A 20,850-nucleotide genomic window follows, 5' to 3' on the forward strand; every position below is an offset into this window, starting at 1 on the left:
GGGTAAGTGGGGGCAGCCGCAGGCGCGCCGCCGAACCGATCCGCTGAGCCTGTTGCTGCCGCCGCCGCCACCGCCACCGCCACGCCCCGTGCGCCGTGACCCGCGACCCCAGACCCCGACCTCTTTTAGATCGGCCCGCGCGCCCCAGGCCCGGCCCGGGCGGCGCGACGGGAGGATGAGCGGCGGGCGGCGGAAGGAGGAGCCGCCTCAGCCGCTGCTGGCTAACGGGGCCCTCAAAGTCTCCGTCTGGAGCAAGGTGCTACGGAGCGACGCGGCCTGGGAGGACAAGGTGCGGTGGGGCCTGGCGAGGGCGCACGTTCGAGGAGCCGGCTGGGACTCGGGGACGAATGGACAGGCCCGAGCCTGCCCCTGCCCCTGCCCCTGTCCGGGCGCTGCCGAGTGTTCGGGGTGGTGGGGCGGGTGGTCCAAGGGTGTCGGGGCGAACTCGGAGGGTCCGGCTGTCGGGCTCCGGGCTCACTACGGAGTGGCCTAAGAGTGAAGTCGCCCGGGTCACGCGGGAAGCAGCAAGGAGGGGGCGGAGCAGTTGCCCCCCCGCGGGCAGGTCGGGTGCCTGAACGGCGAGAGCGAGCTGAATTCGATTCGATCTCCGCCTTTTACTCCCAGTAGGATCTTGAGTAAGTGACTTACCTTGTCGAATTAACAACTTACCACCGTGGTTAGCACGAACAGTAACGGTAACAGACTTCTACTGAGTGCTTGCTGTGTGTTGGGCGCCCTCTGTGCGTCATCTCACTCAAGTCTCCGAACAACTCTGAAGTCGGGTACCATGGTGCGGTAAAGCGTTTAGCACATGGTGAGGCTCACTAAAGGTGAGCTGTCAGTGCTTTTCTGTTGAATGAGAAAACAGAATAAGTGTGAGAGTTGAGAGGGGAGAATGAGACCACCTTTCAGGGGTGAGTGTGGTGTGTGTGTGTGTATACACGCGAGGGAGTGGGGGAGAAACCACCAAATGTGTGTGAGGAATGGTTGGGGGACTTCAAGATGTCCTTACTGGTCACACGCACTCAGAAGATCTGAGTGTAAGCACTTCCCCAACTCTGCTCCATCGCGTGGAAGGAACCATCACAAATAGCTTGATTCCAGTTGGCCTGAAAAGAATGTTAGATTTGCAGTCTTTCCCCCCCTTTTATTTTTTTGGACTGATGAAGTAGTTTTTCATCAGTTACTTTCATCAGAAGTAGTTTTCCCTAGAGTTCCTGTAAAGGGGGGGGATGGGAGGTACTTCCTGAAGGTGCCCTTGTCCTGCCGCCAGTGCTGCCCAGCTCTTGTAAAATCTTTCTGATTTGCTGTGTCATTTCTTTCCTTTTTTGTGTAAGGACTGGTTTCTGCAGTCCAGAGCAGGTCAGAAACCTGAGTCTTCCGTGTTCTTGTATGAAAATTGGATATGCAGGCACCTGCCTCCTGCACTTTTTTTTTTTTTTTTTTTTTTTGCGTTACGCGGGCCTCTCACTGCTGTGGCCTCTCCCAATGCGGACGCGCAGGCTCAGCGGCCATGGCTCACGGGCCCAGCCGCTCCGCGGCATGTGGGATCTTCCCGGACCGGGGCACGAACCCGTGTCCCCTGCATCGGCAGGCGGACTCTCAACCACTGCGCCACCAGGGAAGCCCCCTCCTGTACTTTTGTTTCTAATCTCTTTTCTCTTTTGTGACTTACTCAAAATTCAGAGTGTGGGAAGGTGGTACTGAATTGGTTAACAGTCAGCCCTTCTGCTTGTGGATAGTCTGTTCTTGTCTCTCCAGGTCAGATAACTAACTGGCCAGTAGCTCAGTTATTATCACAGCAATTTCATTTTTGTAGCTTCTGAAAAAATTAAGTAAATGATTTTTCTAAAAATTTTTATGTAGAGCACAACGCCCTGGAAGCCATCACTTAAGATAACTAAATACATCATTTTTTAACCACATTTTAGTATAAGAAGATGTGGAGATTCAAGAACTGTATACCGTTGCTTTTGGGGAAAATTCCTCTGGAAGATGAGTTTAGCAGAAAGCTTTTCTGTTCCTCACCTATCACAAGAGGCTCTCTTGTGGCACCCACTCCAGATTATGCACACATTCTCTCTTTTCTACAGGATGAATTTTTAGATGTGATCTACTGGTTCCGACAGATCATTGCTGTGGTCCTAGGTGTCATTTGGGGAGTGTTACCATTGCGAGGTTTCTTGGGAATAGCAGGGTAAGTCTTGGGTTTTTTGTTTTGTTTTTTTCCCCTGTGTGTGTGTGTGTGTGTGTGTGTGTGTGTGTGTGTGTGTAATGACTAAATCAAAAAACTGGCCCCATGATGGCACTCCTGGGTCTGATACAGCACTCGTCAGTTCCACAGGCTTGGGAGCAGCTTGGGTCAGGCATGTTACCTTTATGAAAATCCAGGTTAGTTTATTTATTCATGGGTCCTTAGTGACCTCATGCAAGAGGTTGCCATATTGCCTGTTGGCAGCAGGCATCTAGTTCTGACATGACCTTTGTTGTCTGTGGAAGTTTGGAAAGTGGAAGAGCTTCTGATACTTGATGACCACTCCCTTGTGCACTGTGCTGGATGTCCAGAATCTTGGACTTGGCAGAAGTTGTTTTAGGTCCCTCCTTTTTTTTTGGCCGCGTCTTGCAGCATGCGGGATCTTTAGTTCCCTGAACAGGGATGGAACCCATGCCCCCTGCAGTGGAAGCGTGGAGTCCTAACCACTGGACCGCCTGGGAAGTCCCAGGTGCCTACATTTTAAAGGCAGTGAAGAAGTAGAGATTAAGCCCTCAGTTTTTTATTGTGTGCCTGTGGCAGCAGTTGACACGAGCTCCCAGTCGTGGCTCAGCTTGTTAACCAGTCACTGAGAGCAAGTCCAAATGCCCGCCAGGTTGAATTAATAGGATTTGTGGAAATTGTGTTTTTCTTTTTTTTTAAGATGTATTTATTTTATTTTATTATATTTTATTTATTTTTGGCTGCATCGGGTCTTAGTTGCGGCACACAGGATCTTTATTGAGTAATGTGGGATCTTTTGTTGTGGTGCGCGGGCTCTTCATTGTGGCGTGCGGGTTTTCTCTTCTCTAGTTGTGGCATGCAGGCTTCAGAGCATGTGAGCTCTGTAGTTTGTGGCACGTGGGCTCTCGTGTTGAGGCGCACAAGCTTAGTAGTTGTGGCGTGCGGGCTTAGTTGCCCCATGGCAGGTATCGGGATCTTAGTTCCCCAACCAGCGATTGAACCCAAATTCCCTGCATTATAAGGTGGATTCTTTACCACTGGACCACCAGGGAAGTCCCGGAATTGTCTTAGGATAGGAGTTGTGGGCAAGTTATAGTAGAAATAGACAGGCAGGCCTCTGGGAATACAAACTGTCATACTCACCCATGGAAAATCACATATATTATTTTAACCATGATCACATACATCTCTTATTCCTTACTCTGGGGTGAAAAGTGTGAAACAGTTTCAAACTTCTTTGAGTTGCCTGTTTTTTCAGAAGATAACGCAAAAGGAATGTACAGTTCCCTCTCCTAACTAAAGAGTTGTTTTTGTTGTATTTATGTATGTATGTATATATGTATGTATGTATGTATGGCTGCATCGGGTCTTCGTTGTTGAGCGCAGGCTTAGTTGTGGTGAGAGGGGGCTACTCTTCATTGCGGTGCGCAGGCTTCTCATTGCAGTGGCTACTCTTGTTGTGGAGCACAGGCTGTAGGCATGCGGGCTTCAGTAGTTGTGGTACACGGGCTCAGTAGTTGTGTCTCGAGGGCTCTAGAGTGCAGGCTCCGTAGTTGTGGTGCATGGGGCTTAGTTGCTCCGCGGCATGTGGGATCTTCCCAGACCAGGGCTCGAACCTGTGTCCCCTGCATTGGTAGGCAGATCCTTAACCATTGCGCCACCAGGGAAGTCCCTAAAGAGGTTTTCTATTTATGATGCTGATCAAAGCATTTGTCCAAGGAAACCGTAAGAGTTTATCCTCTGACTGACTTTGACAGAGTGGACATTTGATGAGGACTCATTGAGGGTGATGAGACACGGGCAGGACCTGGTGTTCACAGAGGTCTTCTCAGGGTGGAAATGGTATGTAGATACATTTTTAGAATGTTGGTCACCCAATTTTAGCTTTCTATGAGAAAAAAGGCAGATATAAGGAAAATGCCAGAGAAGGCAGAAGGCAATCTAAAGGCAAAAGGTAGTCAGTCTCCTGTCTTCCCCAGATCACTTTTCTAGGAGAGGATGACACTGGTTCAAATCCCCAGCACCTATCTCGTCTTGTAGGAGTCCTACGGGATTTTTCCGAAGTCACCAATCTGCAAATAATATAGCAAAGACTAGAGCTAGTCTAGTATCCTTCCCACTGTGGCAAATGAGTAAGTCTGCCCAAACAGATTTTTTTTTTTTTTTTGCGGTACGCGGGCCTCTCACTCCTGTGGCCTCTCCCATTGCGGAGCACAGGCTCAGCGGCCACGGCTCACGGGCCCAGCCACTCCGCGGCATGTGGGATCCTCCCGGACCGGGGCACGAACCCGTGTCCCCCGCATTGGCAGGCAGATTCTCAACCACTGCACCACCAGGGAAGCCCCAGATTTTTAACTTTCTAGAAAGCTCTGGATTCAAGTTCCAGCTCTGCCACTTTCAAGCTACATAATTTGGAGCTCACTTTGTGAGACTCAGTTTCCTCATTAAAATGAGGGCAATAAAGAAGTGCCTTCCTCATGAGATTGATGTGTGAATTAAATGAGGTGATTCAAGTAAACTGCTAAAGGTAGGGCTTAGTACATCATAGGCACTCCATAAGTGGTTCACTGCAGTCATATGATTAGCTTTACAAAGAGTGATAAAATATGGCTGGCTATTGAGAAAGCAAGAAACAGGGTGTTTGCAGTGAATTCACCTTGGAGTGGCTTACCCATCATGCCACTTTCTCAGGACTGCCTGTTTTCTAGGGTTCAGTCCCACACTGTCCTGCCAGAGCCAGTTTCTCTCCAAAGGAATCCCTTCCCTCCTTTGGTTGGCACCTTTTTCCCAGCTCTTGGAAAGTGCCCAAGGACATTGATTTTTTCCACACACACCCCCTTTCCTCCATCTATCTGACTCAGCTGCCTGGTGCTCAGTTGTGGTGACTGTCTCCTCCCCACTTCCCGCCTTCGCTGCCCTCTGTCTGGACCCCCACTTGACTTCTCTTCATTTCTGGTGTGGGCACCAGCTAGGACCTATTAAGGTAAAGCCATTTCCTTGGGTCTCATTACTTAAAATTTGCCTGGGAACTGAGTGTGATGGTTCTGTTCTGTCTGCCGAGGTTTTACGTAATTGGAGAGGGGTTCTATTCATCCCTTTCTGCCTCTGTCTCTCATAGAGCTTGGCACATGATCAAGAGGTGCTCAGTGAATGCTTGTTAAAATTTTTGAAAAGCTGAAACGAGTTCCCATTGACCCTTGGAAGCAGAGTCATATATTACCTTCCAGCCCTGAAGTCAGTATTTGTTAGATTCGTTATTTTGTTAAGACTGGAGTTTTTAAGATAGAATTGTTAAAAATCCATTTGAGAGTCAGTTTTTTGTTTTTTTTTTTTGTTTTGGCTGCCCCATGTGACATGAAGGATGTTAGTTTCCCCACCAGGAATTGAACCCCTGCCCACCTGCAGTGGAAGCTGGAGTCTCAACTGCTGGACTGCCAGGGAAATCCCCAGTATTTTCATTTCTTTGTCCACCCATTTGCTATGTCATTCTCTCCCGTTTCCAATACAGAATTTATGCCCATCCTTAAAGCTCAGTGTGAGCCTTTCCAGTCCTTTTCCTGACCCCTCCCCCTGGTACACCAGACTTTTAAATGCCTTTGTGTCTGTGAATTCATTTTCTACTTAATGTGTGCCCCTTGGAAGGCAGGGCCTATGTCAGCCCTTTTCTCTCTCCCTGTCATCCTTTATTTATCTCTTTCCCTTATATTTCCCTTTCTCATCTCACTAAGCAACCACCTTACAGCTGGAGACTGTCAGAGTCTCCAGTCACTGTCCAGCCCTAGCTTATTAGCTGAGCCCCAGAGTGACATTGCTAAGTCCTGATAGTAGGCTGTCTAGAGCCACTAACTCAGCCTGTCCAAAATGGAACTCCTGTCAGAGGGAGGTGGCCAGATTGGCTGGGTCCCAAGATTCCTAGTAGACGATCAGGATATGGCCATGACATAGCCAAGCCAAGGACTGTATTTCGTGTGAAATCCAAAAGAACCATCTGTCCTTCCTGACTCCCTGCTTCTGTTACTGGACCCATGGTTCTCCCAGGTCCTTAGGCTTGAAGCCTTTGGGGATTCTTGCCTCTCCATTCAACCATTTTCCCAGTCCCCGTCCTCAAACTTTATTTGTACTTATGTCCTGAAACAGGTCTAAACCAGCCTCCCAGCTCCTTTTCCTTCCACTCACGGAAAGCCCATACTCTTGACTACTCACAAACTAGACTTCCTGGTGTAGGTACACCCTGTCTCCTTGTTAACCTTGCACAGACAGCCTCAGGGTCTGTTCCCTGCCCCGCCCCCCCCATATACACTCCTCATCGCCATCATACTGCCCTGCCCTGCACCAGCCCACACTTAACTGATAGGAGGAACCTGTTCTCTGCATTTTCTACTGCAGCCTTCAGAAGGGATGTGGCCTAAGGCATATAGTCCCCCATTGGATTAGGTGCCGTAACTGGAAAGATCATAAAAAGAGAGTTTTGATCACTTTATGAATATTACTTTTACATAGAGATCAGTAGAGCAGAGTGATGTGTTACTACTCATGGTATTCTGATTCCTGCATCAGTTAAATCATATGTGATAGGGGTCAAAGACCTTCCTGGAAGTGCTCATAAACCTCTGGTTTCAATTCCACTCTGCCTGCTGTTTCTGGCTCCTAATAGGCGGTGAGCTGAGGGCAGGAACTGTCATGTTCACCTCTGCATCAAGTGCAGTAGCAGACAGTGGACATTCAGAAATTGTCTCCCGTTGGGAATTATGCAGAGGCTGCTTTACTATGCCCTTGCTTGCTCAACTAGGCCATGAAGCAGCAGCTTAACATGTGTTTTCCCCATGCCCCCCCACCCCACCCCCCGAGCTGGAGCTACCTGGAGGCCCGTGTCAGGTACTGGACCTATTTGGGGCTGTTCAGCAAGCAGCCTTCTGTCTTACTTCAAGGGGACTTGGAGAACTTATATGTGCTTCATTTTTATTTTATTTTCTGCTTTTGCTGGTCAGCTAAAAAGAGATGCTCCTTTTTTAAGTCTCTAGCACAACCAAGTGGGCAGCTCTATTGAGGGCCTAGGCGTTTTTATGTATTATTTCATTTGCCTCCGTAATAGAGTTAACTGTGCGACAGCAAGTGCCCTGATAGAGCTGGACCGTGTTGGTGGGAGTTCTCAGTCTTCCAAGCTTACAGTTTATGTTTTGTGCTTGTTCTCCCTTGCTCCAGATTCTGCCTGATCAATGCAGGTGTCCTGTACCTCTATTTCAGCAACTACCTACAGATAGATGAGGAAGAGTATGGAGGCACGTGGGAGCTCACAAAGGAAGGGTTTATGACATCGTTTGCCTTGTTCATGGTATGTGTAGCTGGTAATTTCACAGCAGGTTTTGTCATTTCCTGAGATGCCAGTTATTCAAGGGGAGCCCCTTGACTGAGTTACAGTGTGTGATGTGGGTACCATTTTTCAAGACTCCTGAGGCTGGAGGGCATGTCCTTTCTTGAGTTAATGTCCCAAAAGATGTGGTGTGATACACTGTATAGTCTCCCTGTGGTGAGCAAATCCAGAGCTCATTGTCAGTTTCTACATCTAATTCTCAACTCTGGCTGCATATTGAAAACTGGAAAACATTTAAAAATATATTCATAACAGCCAAAAAATGCAAACAGCCGTCACCCGATGAATGGCTAGATAAAATGTTACATACCCAGACAGTAGAATATTACTTGGCCATAAAGAGGAATGAAGAACTGGTACATGCTACAAGGATGAACCTTGAAAACATTCTGCTAGGTGAAAGAATCCAGACACAAAAGACCACATGTTGTATGATTCCATTTATGTGAAATGTCCAGAATAGGCAGATCCACATGGATAAGAAGTAGATTAATGGTTGCCAGTGGCGGGGGGGGGGGGGGGGAATGGGAAGTAACTGATAATGGGAATAGATGTTGTCTTCAGGGTGACGCAAATGCTCCAAAATGTTTTCACAACTCTGAATATACTAAAAAACCTCTGAATTGTATACTTTAAAAGGGTAAACTTCATGAAATATGAATTATACCTCAAAGTTATTTTTAAACAATTATAGAACCTAGCCCAAACAACGAAATCAGAATCTCTGGGAGGTGGCGCCCAGGCATCTCTCTGTGTGTTTTTAAAGAGCCCACGAGATTGCAAAGGCGAGTCAGGTTTGAGAACCTCTGCTTTATTTGATATGAAGCTGACAGGATATGATGTAGTTTTGTTTTCACGTTTGTTGCTAATGCTAACACTTACTAGCAGTACAGCTTGCTTTACCTGTATCATTTCCACACCTATAACTCTAAGCCCTCGCACTCTGGTCTCTGTTTGGCAAGGGGAGAGACTTGTCCAGGGTCCCTTTGGGAGCACAGGACGGTGGTCCTGGGCTCTATTAGAGACAGCTTGATTTCAGTGCTCTTGTCCCAAGCAGCTTATGCATTGGATAGCCCCCGGGAAGTACACTGTGCGCACATTCTTAGGATGCTTTTGTTTTGTGGAATGGGAGCCTGTGTTGACCCTGTTGGTGAGGGAGCCCATGAACATTGCTTGTTTCCTCTCTAGGTCATTTGGATCATCTTTTACACTGCCATCCACTATGACTGACGGTGCACAGTCCCCACCTGCTCCCTGTCTGGTCCAAAGGACCCTCTTAGTTACACCACAGAAACACGATTGTTGGGGGGCACCCCAGCCACGCGGAACCTGGAAGACCCGTGTTTCCTGGACCGAGAATCAGTGTGTTGGGCGTCAGTGTTTTCTGCAAGGGTTGTGACCTGAAACTTTTTAAAGAACCATCCACCTTTTGGGGAAGCATTTCTGAATTGTCCATCACCAACCGTTTCTTCTTGGATACCATCATGAAACACCTGTTGGCCGATTGGAGCTGTCCTGTAATTTGGTGCACATCTGGATCCGGATGAAACATTAAATTGTCTTCCTTTTCCATCAGGTGTACGGTTTTTAAACTATATCAAACATTGGCATTTCAAGTCTTCTGAAAACAGTATGGCAGTATGTGCGTGGTCCATAGCACAGTACAAGCAGCATCTAATAACAGTTTTCGTTGTAGAATGTTTTCAGATACTTGAATAAATCAGATCTTTAATTGAGCCCCTGTTGGTGATACCTGGTAAAGCCTTTCCAACCTCACCTCTAGCCTCAGAACCCAATAGGAGCAATAGAGGTGGTGCCCTCCCATCCCCTTCCCTCTTCCCCCTTCCCTTTTCCTCCTCTCCCTGCTCCCTGAACAGCTCTATCCAGGCTTCTTTCCCTTAATGTGCAGCAGGGAAGTCAAGGGCTGGAGTTGGTGTGGGCTGTGGCCCTGACTCTGGAGGGAGGGCTTACCGCCTGATGCCCTGATGCCCCGGCTCAGCACTGAGAGGCGTGACTGAGCTCACTGCGGTGTGCTAGGCTCGGGTGGTGTCTTTTGCATTTGGCTACAAGACGGCAAGGCTGTTGTAGCCAAGAAAGCTTAGCCAGGTTCAAACGATGAGCCACAAGATGAAAGATCTGAGAGCTAGGACTGTCCAGAGAAGGGGCTTAATGGGGACGTGGAGGACCTGGACAGTCAGAGGTCCTGCTCTTTGCCGTGGCGGTCAGGTGGAAGCTGGGGAGCCCAGGTTCTGCTGCCGTCTAAGCCACCCATCCCCTCTTCTTCCTGTCCCTTCTAGGCCGTAGTTCTACCTTCTGAGGTGTGGTGGCATTCTGAATGAGACCGGTCAGTTTTCCTTAAATGATTATTTTTTTCTCCTTGATGCTAGTGGGCGTTCTCTGCCTTGTGCGAGTGGTTGTGGGGATGTAGAATGAGACTCGACTCGACAGGCAGAGGGAGGAAGGTGGTACTGGGACTCCCAAACTCGGGAACTGGCTGGGTCACACCGAGGACATCTAGTCTCTCTGGAGTCCTGGCCCTGTTCTTAACTGGTCTTTACTTGAACTAGAGGCTGTAGGTCGGGTCATGGCACTGGGAGGAGGTTAGGTGACTTCTTAGGGCTGAGAGAGGAAGGAACAGAGGATAGAGGTGGGACTCTGGCTGTGCCTCTGCGTCCCAGCCCTCCCCTCACTCTGCACAGTCTTTGCCTCTGGGGTGCTCAGTCAGGCTGAGCTGAGTTGGGGTTCTAGGTGCTGCAGCCTTGGTTCCCCTTTCGGTCTCTGCTTTGGGCCTTGGCATCGTCCAAGGAGATGTCATAAGTCAGGCTGATGTAGGAGCTAAGGGCCTCCCGGAGTCCCTCACTGAGGGGGGACTCCTCCCCTGTGGCAGATGCTTCAGAGAACAAGAGAGAGCTGTGGAGAGGGGGAAAGAGTTGCATCAGGGAGCCTCACCCTCCTCCATGCACCTACCACATGGTTCCCTGTTCTCAAAACCTGCTGAAAAACTCACAGTGGTTCCCTGTTCCTAGTCAGATCAAACTCCCCTTCACTTCACTCTCTGTTGTACCCCATCTTGTCTGACCTTCCATCCTGGCCACCTCGGTGCCCAGGCAAGCCCCATATCCATGCCCACTTTGGCCTCCCTGCTAGTCCCCGCAGCAGACCTGCTGAGCCTGGGCTGGCCTGAGTTCAGTCAACGCTTATTGGCTCCCAGGTGTCCCTGAAGGTGACAAGCCCATTCTGGGTTCCCAGGGGTGGGTCCTTCTAAGTCTCCTTTGTTCTGCCTTCATGTTCCAGGGGCTTCTCACCTGTCCAGCTCTTTCCAATTGAGTGGTGTCCTCTGCACAGTCACAGGTAGAGGTATGGACTTGCCAGGGGGTGGGCCGGCCCTCCGCAGGGCACAGGGCTCCTTGAGTAGGCAGCAGATGTCATCCGCCAGCTCTGAGGAAGAGACCTAGACCCTTGACATGGCTGGCCCCAGCCCTGCCTTCCTCCCCAACAACTCCACCCTCACCCTGACAGCTTTCCACACTTGGCAGGTGGGAGCATGAGCCCCAGGCTATTAATCTGGAAGCTGACATGCAGTCAAAGGTCGTTCTGGGCTAGGTTTCGGGAGACTTAATTTACCGTGTGATTTCGGGTAAGTTGATGGACCTCTTTGAGCCCCAGTTTCTGGTTAGAAAAGCGCTTTGGAAAGAAGAAAGCTAAGGGATGATCAGTCTCTACTTGTTCTGTCAGTGTCTGCTGCATGGAATGACTGTCCTGAAATCCCCCGATCAGTTTTCCCAGTAGCAGTCTTTCCTCTCTGCTTCTCTGACTCTCTGCTGTAGTGGCTGCAGTGCCTGTTACAGAACAGGCACCAGAAAATGCTGAGAATCAACTGAATTCCACAATAGCAACAGCTCTGGGCCTTGTTCCTGTGGAGAGAACTGTGCCAGCCATTGGGGACTTTGACTCAGAACCACAGTTGTGGGTGAGGCACTGGCCTGCACTAACACGGGACACCTCCGTGGCTCTGTTGGCACGAGATGAACTTGGGGCTTCCGGGCTGTGTTTCTTGGCACAGGGACTGGCATGGAGAGAGGGGAGGTCCCTCTTCTGCCTAGATATTCTCCAGCAGGCAAACTATCTTCCCCACAGACCCACATCCCAGTCTGCTCTCATGGAGGTAGGGGATGGCCATACCAGAGTAATGGTCCACCAGAGCCTGGAGTGAGGGGAAGGTGAGGCGTGGTGAGATGTACAGCCAGCCATTGTCAAGGCGTTGGATCTTGTAGTGTCTGATCCGGTCCCAGGATACAGGGCGGCTGAGGCGGACCGACAGGGAGTAACAGCCTGAGAAGGAAAGGGTCCGGGGTGGGATTAAGGCCATGCTGGGACCAAGCCCAGCCCAGGATGGGAGAAGGAAGACATGAAATGGCCACAGAGAGTGAGCACTGGGCCCAAACGAGGGAAGGGGGAAGGGAGGGACAGAGATTTGCTCTCTTGCTTATAAATGACAACACACTTATCATAGCTAGGGCTCTCGTGAGGAGGAAACAAGGTCATGCACACAGGGCTCAGAACAGGGCCTGCCACAGTTTAAGTGAGCATTAAGTGTTGGCTGTTACTATAAAGACTCAAGTGGGCAGAAGTGTTAGGATGTGAAAATGTGTCAGTAGATGTCAGCAGGGATGTGGAGAAAGGAATTCTTACCCTGCTGGTGGAAAGATAAATTGTATAAGCCACTTTGGAAACAGTTGGCATTAACTAGTCGAGTTGAACATGCTCATACCTCACAACCCAGCCGTTCCATCCCAGCATGATGCCTTGCAAATACATGAACAAAAGTATTCACAGCAGCATTGTTCGGAAAAGCCCAAAAACTGCAAACAGCCCATATGGACTCGAGAGAATGGTAGATTCTAGAATGTAACACTATTCAGCAGTAAAAGTTAATAACCACTACACACATAAGCATAGATAAATGTTTAAAATAATGAGCAGAAAACAGCAAGTCACAGAAGCATACATTCAGTATGATTCTATTTAAATAAAGTTCAGAGGCAGCCAAGACTACTGCATAGGGATGCATGTATGGCAAAACTATGAAGAAGGGACTTCCCTGGTGGCACAATGGTTAAGAATCTGCCTTCCAATGCGGGGGAAGCGGGTTCAGTCCCTGGTCAGGGAACTAGATCCCACATGCATGCCACAACTAAGAGTTTGCATGCCACAGCTAAGGAGCACATGTGCCGCAACTAAAAGGAACTGGTGAGCTGCAACTAAGGAGCCCACCTGCCGCAACTAAGGAACCCACCTGCCGCAACTAAGACCTGGCACAACCAGGAAAAGAAAAAACCATGAAGAAAAGTAACTGATTAACACAGTGAAGCAGGCAAAGGGCTTCAAAGGGACTGTTGCACAATTTCTTAAGCTGGTAAGTGGGCATATGGATGTTGGTTTTATTATTAGTCTTTTTTTTTTTTGGCTGTGCCACACGGCATTTGGGATCTTAGTTCCCCAACCAGGGATCAAACCCACACTCCCTGCAGTGAAAGCACAGAGTCTTAACCACTTGGACTGCCAGGGAAGTCCCTGTTATTAGTCTTAAACCTATACATGAATATTATATTCACTGATGCAAGTGACAGAATTTTTCCAGTTTTTAGTTGTTTCTTTTTTTTGGCCGAGCTGCGTGGCTTGTGGGATCTCAGTTCCCAGACCAGGATTGAACCCGGACCTCGGTAGTGAAAGCCCAGAATCCTAACCACTAGGCCACCAGGGAACTCCCTGTTTTAGTTTTTAAAATCAACTTTATTGAGGTATAATTTATATAAAATAAAATGCATATGTTTAAAGTGTACAGTTTGATAGGTTTCAACAAAAATTTTAATTTAAAAAAAGGATAACTGGGGGCTTCTCTGGTGGCGCAGTGGTTGAGAGTCCGCCTGCCGATGCAGGGGACGCGGGTTCGTGCCCCGGTCCGGGAGGATCCCACATGCCACGGAGCGGCTGGGCCCGTGAGCCATGGCCGCTGAGCTGAGCCTACGCGTCCGGAGCCTGTGCTCCGCAGCGGGAGAGGCCACAAGAGTGAGAGGCCCGCTTACCGCAAAAAAAAAAAAAAAAAAAAAAGAATAACTGGCTAGAAGAGGAAAAGCACATGGTTGAAAATGAATAGAGAGAAAAGACTATATAAAATCATAACTATATAACTATATAAAATCAGGCCTCCAGCAGTAGTTTTCAGCAGATGAGGTTGCATACGAGTGCTCTTTATAACTGTAAAGTGGGATTCATTTCTTAACACTTCATCAAAGCCAAATGGGAAGAGGGTGCTTAGTGGAATAACAGTAATAACCTATTATTACTATCTAATTACTTAAAGCTATCTGTAGCTTTCATTTATTGAGTGCTTACTATGCACTTTTTATATGGACTATCTCGTCTAATTCTCATAACCACCCTGTGAGGTAGGTACAGTTATCCCCAGTTTACAGATGAGAACACTGGCACAGAGAACCTGGAGGAAGAGCCAGTGACCCTGTCACTTAACCTTTCCCGTGGAATGCCAACAAAATGCAGGAGTGACTTTCCCAAACCACAGGCAGTGCTCAGTTTTAGGAAGCTTTTACTTTGAGGAAGTGGTCTAAATACTCCGTTAAAAGGCAGAGATTTTCAAACTGTATTTTAAAAAGCAAGACCCAACTACATGATAAACACACTTTGAATATTAAAACACAGGCTAAAAGTAAAAAATATGTATCATGCACACATTAATCTTAGGAAAACTGGAGTGATAATATCAGAAAAGTAGAACTCAAGACCAAGGGTATTACCAGAGATAAGAGGATATCCTGAATTTGTATGCACCCAGTTACAGAGTTTCAAAATATAGAGCAAAGCCAACAGTATTAACAGAAAAAATAGATGTCCATAATTATAATTGGAGATTTCAACACTCCTCTCTTAGTACTTGATAGGATAGAAAATCAACAGGCATATAGAAGAGTTGAACAATGCAGTCAGCCCATTTGACTTAATTAACAAACCTTGGGCCCAACAAGAGCACATGGAATATTCAAGGCAGACTATAGACTGGGCCGTAAAAACAGAAATGTAGAAGGATTGAAATAATTAAAGGTATGTTTTCTGACCACACAGAATTATGAATTAATAACAGAAAGACATATGGAAAATCCCCAGATGCTTGGAAATAACCCAGGGATCAAAGAAGAAATCATAAGCAAAATTAGAAAATATTTTTAACTAAATAAATAAATTTGTGAGCTCAGCTAAATCAGGACTTAAAGGTATATTTTTAGCTTTAAATCTTACACTTGAAGAAAAGAAGGCATAAAATAAAGTTTCTACTTTAAAAAGCTAGAAAAAGAATAAATTTAAGTGGAAGGAAATAAAAATAAATAGAAGACAATGGAGAAAAATCAAATGCTGATTCTTTGAAAAGGCTGATAAAATTGATAAAGCTCAAACTAGACTGATGAAAGAAAAAGAGAAACACCACACACACACACAAATTACCAACATCAGGAATGAAGAGGGGACATTGCTATAGATCCTACACACATTCAAAGGATAAGGGCATACTGTGAACAACTTTATGCCAATAAATTCTACAACTTAGATGAAATGGACAAATTCCTTAAAAGACACAAATTACCAAAACTGACACAAGAAATAGAAAATTTGAATAGACCCATATCTATTGCAGAAATTGAATTCATAATTTTAAAACTTCCTAAAAAAAAAAAAAAAAAACTTCCTGGAAAGATAACTCTGGGTCCAGATGGCTTCACTAGTGAGTTCTATCAAACATTTAAAGAAGAAATAACATCAATTTTATACAAACTCTTTAAGAAAATAGAGAAGATAACATTTCCCCACCCATTTTATGAGGCCAGCAATTAACTTGCTAAGAAAAACAGACAAAAACATTATGAGAAAACTATAGACCAATATACCTCATATATGTAGACACAAAAAATCTTTTAACACACTGTTAGCAAATTGAATCCAGCAATGTATAAAAAAGATAATACATTATAACTAAATTGGCTTTATCCCAGGAATACAAGTTGATTTAAAAATTGAACGTCAGTGTTAACTCACTAAATTAGTAGAATAGAGGAGAAAAAGCATGATCACCTGCAGAAATGTAGAAAAATTTGACAACATTCAACACGCATCATGATTTTTAAAAAACGAAGAAAAAGAAAACTACAAATAGAGGGTGTAATAATTTCCTATTGCTGCTATAACAAATTACCATATATATAGTGGTTTAAAACAACAAAAATGTGTTATCTTACAATTCTGGGGGTCATAAATCTAAAACAGATTTCACTAAACTAAAATCAAGGTATCAGCAGGCCTGTACTTCTTCTGCAGGCTCTAGAGGAATGTCTGTTTCTTTGCCTCTTCAGTTTCTAGAAGCCCCCAGCATTCCTTAGCTCATGGCCCCTTACTCCATCTTCAAAGCCAGCAGCATAGCATCTTCCAGTCTCTCAAACTCTTACCCTCTTGCCTCCATCTTATAAAGACCCTTGTGATTTCATTGGGCTCATCTGGATAATCCACGATAAACTTCGTATCTCAAAATCCTTAATCATGTCTACGAACTCTCTTTTGCAATGTAAGGTAAGTCATATTCACATGTTTCAGGGATTAGGACCTGGACATCGTCTGGGGGGGCTAGTCTGCCTACCACAGAAGGGTACTTCCTCTTAACCTGACATAGAGCATCTGTGAAAAATCTATAAGTAACATCATACTTAATGGGAAAGACTGAATTTTTCCTTCTAAGAACAAAGCAAGAATGTTCTTACCACTTTACTTGTTATACTAGAGGTCCAGTGCAGTAAGGCAAGGGAAAAAAAAAAGGTATATGAATTGGAAGATAAGTAGTTAAACTATATTTATAGATAACGTGTGATCATAGATGTAGAAAATCCTAAGGAACCTACAAAAAAGCGATGAGAACTAATAAGTGAATTTAGCAAGGCTACAGGATACAAAGTCAATATACTTTGAGAAGTATGGAGTAAGGTCCTTGCTTCCTTTTCGTTGTTTTCTACCTGACTCTGGAGACCCCTTGACTCTGTACCTTTAAGAAGAATCTCTTCTGGAGCTGTGCTGTGACCCTGAAAAAGCTCTGTGGTTGGGAAAGGGATACATATCTGAAACTAGGCCCTGGAAGCCAACCAACCCGCTGAACTAAGTGACCAAGTCCCTCTTTGGGGCCTGGTTCTCCAGCCACCCCACCCTGGCCACTGTCATCACAGTTACTAGAACCAGGAGGGAGCCTCACAGCTACACTGAGGCTCTGACTGGTAGACTCAGAGATAATAAGCAAGCTCTGGCAAGCCCATGTGGGGTTGTCTACCCTGCTGTGGGGACAGGTCACCTACCAAGGCCACCTCTGACTGCCCTGTGTGCCTGCTATCCTGCTGTTCCTTCTCACTGCTGCTCAGCCAGCCCCAGATATCTATGGCTGGCTCCCAGTTCCAGGACGTCTTTTTTTTTTTTTTTTCGGTATGCGGGCCTCTCACTGTTGTGGCCTCTCCCGTTGCAGAGCACAGGCTCCGGACGCGCAGTCTCAGTGGCCATGGCTCACGGGCCCAGCCGCTCCGCGGCATGTGGGATCTTCCCGGACCGGGGCACGAACCCGTGTCCCCTGCATCGGCAGGCAGACTCTCAACCACTGCGCCACCAGGGAAGCCCTCCAGGACGTCTTTTAAACTCGGACTCCCTGGTTTCATATCTCACCCAGAGTCACACACTATAACACCCCTACATCCTATAACCCTACCTGTGTCTCTTAAGACACATTAGTTGACCTCTCAGATGTTTCTTCCTTTCTAAAGGGGAATAATAATTGTCCTCGCCTCAATAGATTGCCACAGAGATCCAGGTGGTAAAGTAGGTGAAGCAAATAGCAGTGTCTGGCGCATAGCAAGCATCCAGTGCCCCTTCTCAGTTCTCTGGTTCTTTATTCACACTGTTCCCTTTATATGGAACACTCTTCCACCTGCGTAACCGCCAGCCTTCCTTTTACAACTCAGTTCCTACTCAGGCAACTCCTCTCCAGAACACCTTCTCTGCCTGGTAGAAACCCCAGCTCTAGGCTTGCCCAGACACAAGTGCTAGCACCAAAGGTCCTATTCTCCCATCGTCTGTCCCTCAACACTACCCCACCCCACCATATAACCAACTGTGAGCCTCACAAGGGATCGTCCTAATTTATCTGCCCACCATCTTCCCATCTCAGAAAACAGCAACGCAATCCATTCATTACTAAGCTCCTAACCCCGGCATCATCCCTGGCAGCTTCCATTCTCCATCACCTCCCATCCAGCCCCACAGAAAACCCTACTGGCTACATTCAGAACATATCCGGAATCTAACCACTTCTTATTAGCCTGCAACAACTTCCCATGTGGCTCCCCACTTCCGCCTCATCCCCTGCCAAATCCTCTCTTTGCAACGTAGAGGGATCAGATCATGTCACTCCCCTGCTTAGAACCCTCCCTGTCAACACTTAAAATAAATCTGAAGCTCTCACCCTGGAAAGGCCTTGCATGACCTGACTTCCGGTGACCTTGGATCTGCTCCAGGCACACCTGCCTCCTGCTGAGGATGCACCTGTTGTTTACTCTGTTCCTTTGAACTGTTGCTTTATTGTTTCTTCGTGGCACTTGCCATGATCAGTTGCTCAATTACTGTTTGTTCACTATGCACGTTGCCAACTAGATTGTGGCAGGGATTTTGCTGTTTTTTTAACCTCTTTATTGGTGCTTTTTATATTGTTGAATCCCCAGCACTTAGAACAGTGGCTGGCACAGAGTCACCATGCAATATTTATTTGTTGAATGAATTACTGAGTCTCTGTGATAAACACTGGACACGGCCATGATACAAGCAGACTTGAGGAGTCCTTGCCACCATATGCACTCCTACCGCTGTGAGCACAGATGGTGTTGGGGGTCAGTCTACCCTACCCCAGCTCTTCATCCTCTCTCCTCCCCTCAACGTACATACATGCACTCATTTACTCATCCATTTATACAGTAAACATCTGTTGAACACTTACTACAAGCTGGCACTGCACTAGCCCCAGACACAGGTAATCAGATCTTCATACTCTGGGGAAAGAAATACTGTCCCTCAGCACATCCCTCAGCCAGAATTTTCCTTTATGGTCCTCATCTCAAATATTTAGTTCCCCTGCTGTTAGACCACATACCCTGACTTTGTTTTAAGAAATAAGTTTATTGCAGCTACAGAAGAGGTCTTTTCAGGATGCTGTGGGAGTTGAGAGCAAAGAGTGACAAATAACCTGGGGAAATGGCATTGCAGTGGGTCGAGAAGGATCAGTGTGAGTTGGCCAAGTGGAGGACTGGAGGAGAGGGCTTTCCAGGCCCTGAGGGAGGCTCATGTGCAGGATGGAGCAGTGGAAAGAACAAGGTGTGTTCATTCAAGGAGTGTTCTGGTGGGCAGTGGGCCAGAGGCAGGCTGTGGGAAGGAATGGTAGGAGCTAAGCCTGGGTGCAGGGCCTGGAGGGAGACCCACTGGGAAAAAGGCAAGGAAAGTATGAGGTCCCGGATTCCAGAAAGCTCCAGCAGGCTTAGCCAGTGTCACACCCTGGCCTGCAGTGACCTAAGGAGCCATGTTCTCCCAGGTGTTCTGATGATGATGCCGGGAGGAGGGGAGGGGTCCACAGTGGTGTGAGGGAGCACGTTAAAACCTGTTTGGGGGACGTAGGTCTAGCAGGACCCTCTGAACTTCTTCTGAGACCTCTAAGAAGCTGATAGCCTCGAGAATGCTGCACCTTGGACCCTTGACTGTCTGAAGCCTGAGGGCCGGAATCAAAACTTATCAGGCCTGACTCGGAGGAGATGCTTTTAAGTGCTTCTCGGCTGACAGAATCACAGAGGTGAGTCCCTCAGGGGCAGGAAGCCTGTCTTGCTCATCAGTCTCCCTTGCAATGCTCAACACAGCACGGACACATAGTAGGACAGTAGGAAGGCAAGAGGGTGACGCTCTAGGGGTCTGGCGCTGGCGCTAACCTCTGGAGCAGTCCTGGGACCTCCACAAACTCGTTGTGCCCCTTCTCACACCAAGGTTTTCGGCCTGACTTGGGCCCTGCCATGGCTCCCCCCAGGCCTAGAACACAACCAGGTATGCCAGAGGGACTCTGGGGAAGATGGGGGGTCTCCCCCTCCCCCTCCAGACTCTTGAGTAGTGTTCTTGGGAGCTCAGTGGCCCCAGGCCTTCCGCCTTCGTCCACCCACAGGCTCAAAGCCCCTACAGTATTCCCTTCCCACAGGTACGTCTCGATCTTGGGCCAAAGAAGAGCTGATCCTGATATCACTCACTCACTTGGTCAACAGTTAATTACCGTTATATATGACAAGATGCATTATGTAAACATGAAAAACATTGTCTCTCATTACTTAATTTTGGGTTCCCTAGACTGGAACTGTGTTTTCAAACTTAAAAGCACATGAGAACCATCCGGAGAGCTTGTGAAGGAAGCAGATTTCTGACCTCTGTACCCCGCAGTCTGATTGGGCAGGTCTGCGGCGGGGCCTAAGAGTGCATCAGCAAGACGGTCCCCTGACAATTCCTGTACACTCAAGTCTGAGAACCACCATCCTGTGGCGTCACTCGGGCCCGTACAGATTTAGTGTCAAACTTTTTTTGACCACAAACCACATATGAAATTTTACAGTGACCCAGAACACACTTAAAATTATCGAAAACAAAAAGTTTGGTGAAGCAATATTTTCCCCAACCCCAGTGATGCATCTTAATGTTTTCAGCTATATTTCACTTTCAACGCTCCCTGGTCCAGATCCACTAAACCAATGGGTTTCAACCTTGGCTACACATCAGAATCACCTGGGGGGCTCTTGTAGCTTCCAGGGCCCAGGCCACACCCCTGACCAATTAAATCAGAAACTCTGGGGGTGGGGTGCAGCCATCAGTAATTTATAAATCTCCCCCAGATGATTCCAACACACAGCCAAGGTCTAGATCAGTGGTTCTTAAAGCTGGACCAGTTCTTTGTTTTAACAAACCCTCCAGGTGTTCTGATGCCCACCCAGGTTTGAGACCCACTGGTCTATAACCACTGAACCAAACTGATTTCTTGGCCCACAAATGGGTTGTAACCTGCAGCTTAACAGACACTCTCCAAAAGGAAGCCCAGGATGAGAGATTAGAAATTAGTACTTGGAAATTGCCTTTCCTGCAGAATTGGCAAATT

The 20,850-nt window shown here is 47.3% G+C and overlaps 2 protein-coding genes across 3 annotated transcripts in view; one reads left to right on the forward strand and one right to left on the reverse strand.

Moving 5' to 3' along the window:
- Positions 1–9,156, forward strand: RAB5IF (RAB5 interacting factor). The gene is made up of 4 exons (XM_067708057.1): positions 1–289; positions 2,094–2,197; positions 7,418–7,547; positions 8,775–9,156. The coding sequence occupies exons 1-4, from the start codon at positions 176–178 to the stop codon at positions 8,814–8,816; spliced, it is 390 nt and encodes a 129-aa protein (XP_067564158.1). The 5' UTR covers positions 1–175; the 3' UTR covers positions 8,817–9,156.
- The window catches only part of SLA2 (Src like adaptor 2), a 26,351-nt gene continuing 13,877 nt past the window's right edge, over positions 8,377–20,850 (reverse strand). For both annotated transcript variants that reach the window (XM_067708049.1, XM_067708048.1), the window contains 3 exons: positions 11,769–11,918; positions 10,892–11,024; positions 8,377–10,496 (listed from right to left, as the gene is read on the reverse strand). In XM_067708049.1, the coding sequence (XP_067564150.1) occupies positions 10,331–10,496; positions 10,892–11,024; positions 11,769–11,918 (449 nt within the window). In that variant the 3' untranslated portion in view covers positions 8,377–10,330. The remainder of the gene's footprint in view (positions 10,497–10,891; positions 11,025–11,768; positions 11,919–20,850) is intronic.

The sequence above is a fragment of the Pseudorca crassidens genome, chromosome 15 (genome assembly GCF_039906515.1).
Source record: "Pseudorca crassidens isolate mPseCra1 chromosome 15, mPseCra1.hap1, whole genome shotgun sequence".
NCBI classification, from domain to species: Eukaryota; Metazoa; Chordata; class Mammalia; order Artiodactyla; family Delphinidae; genus Pseudorca; species Pseudorca crassidens.

Coding starts and splice junctions, on each gene's coding strand:
- RAB5IF (XM_067708057.1), top strand. CDS start 176: ATGAGCGGCGGGCGGCGGAAGGAGGAGCCGCCTCAGCCGCTGCTGGCT. Junction 2,198..7,417: donor GGTTTCTTGGGAATAGCAGG/GTAAGTCTTGGG, acceptor CCCTTGCTCCAG/ATTCTGCCTGATCAATGCAG. Junction 7,548..8,774: donor CATCGTTTGCCTTGTTCATG/GTATGTGTAGCT, acceptor TTTCCTCTCTAG/GTCATTTGGATCATCTTTTA.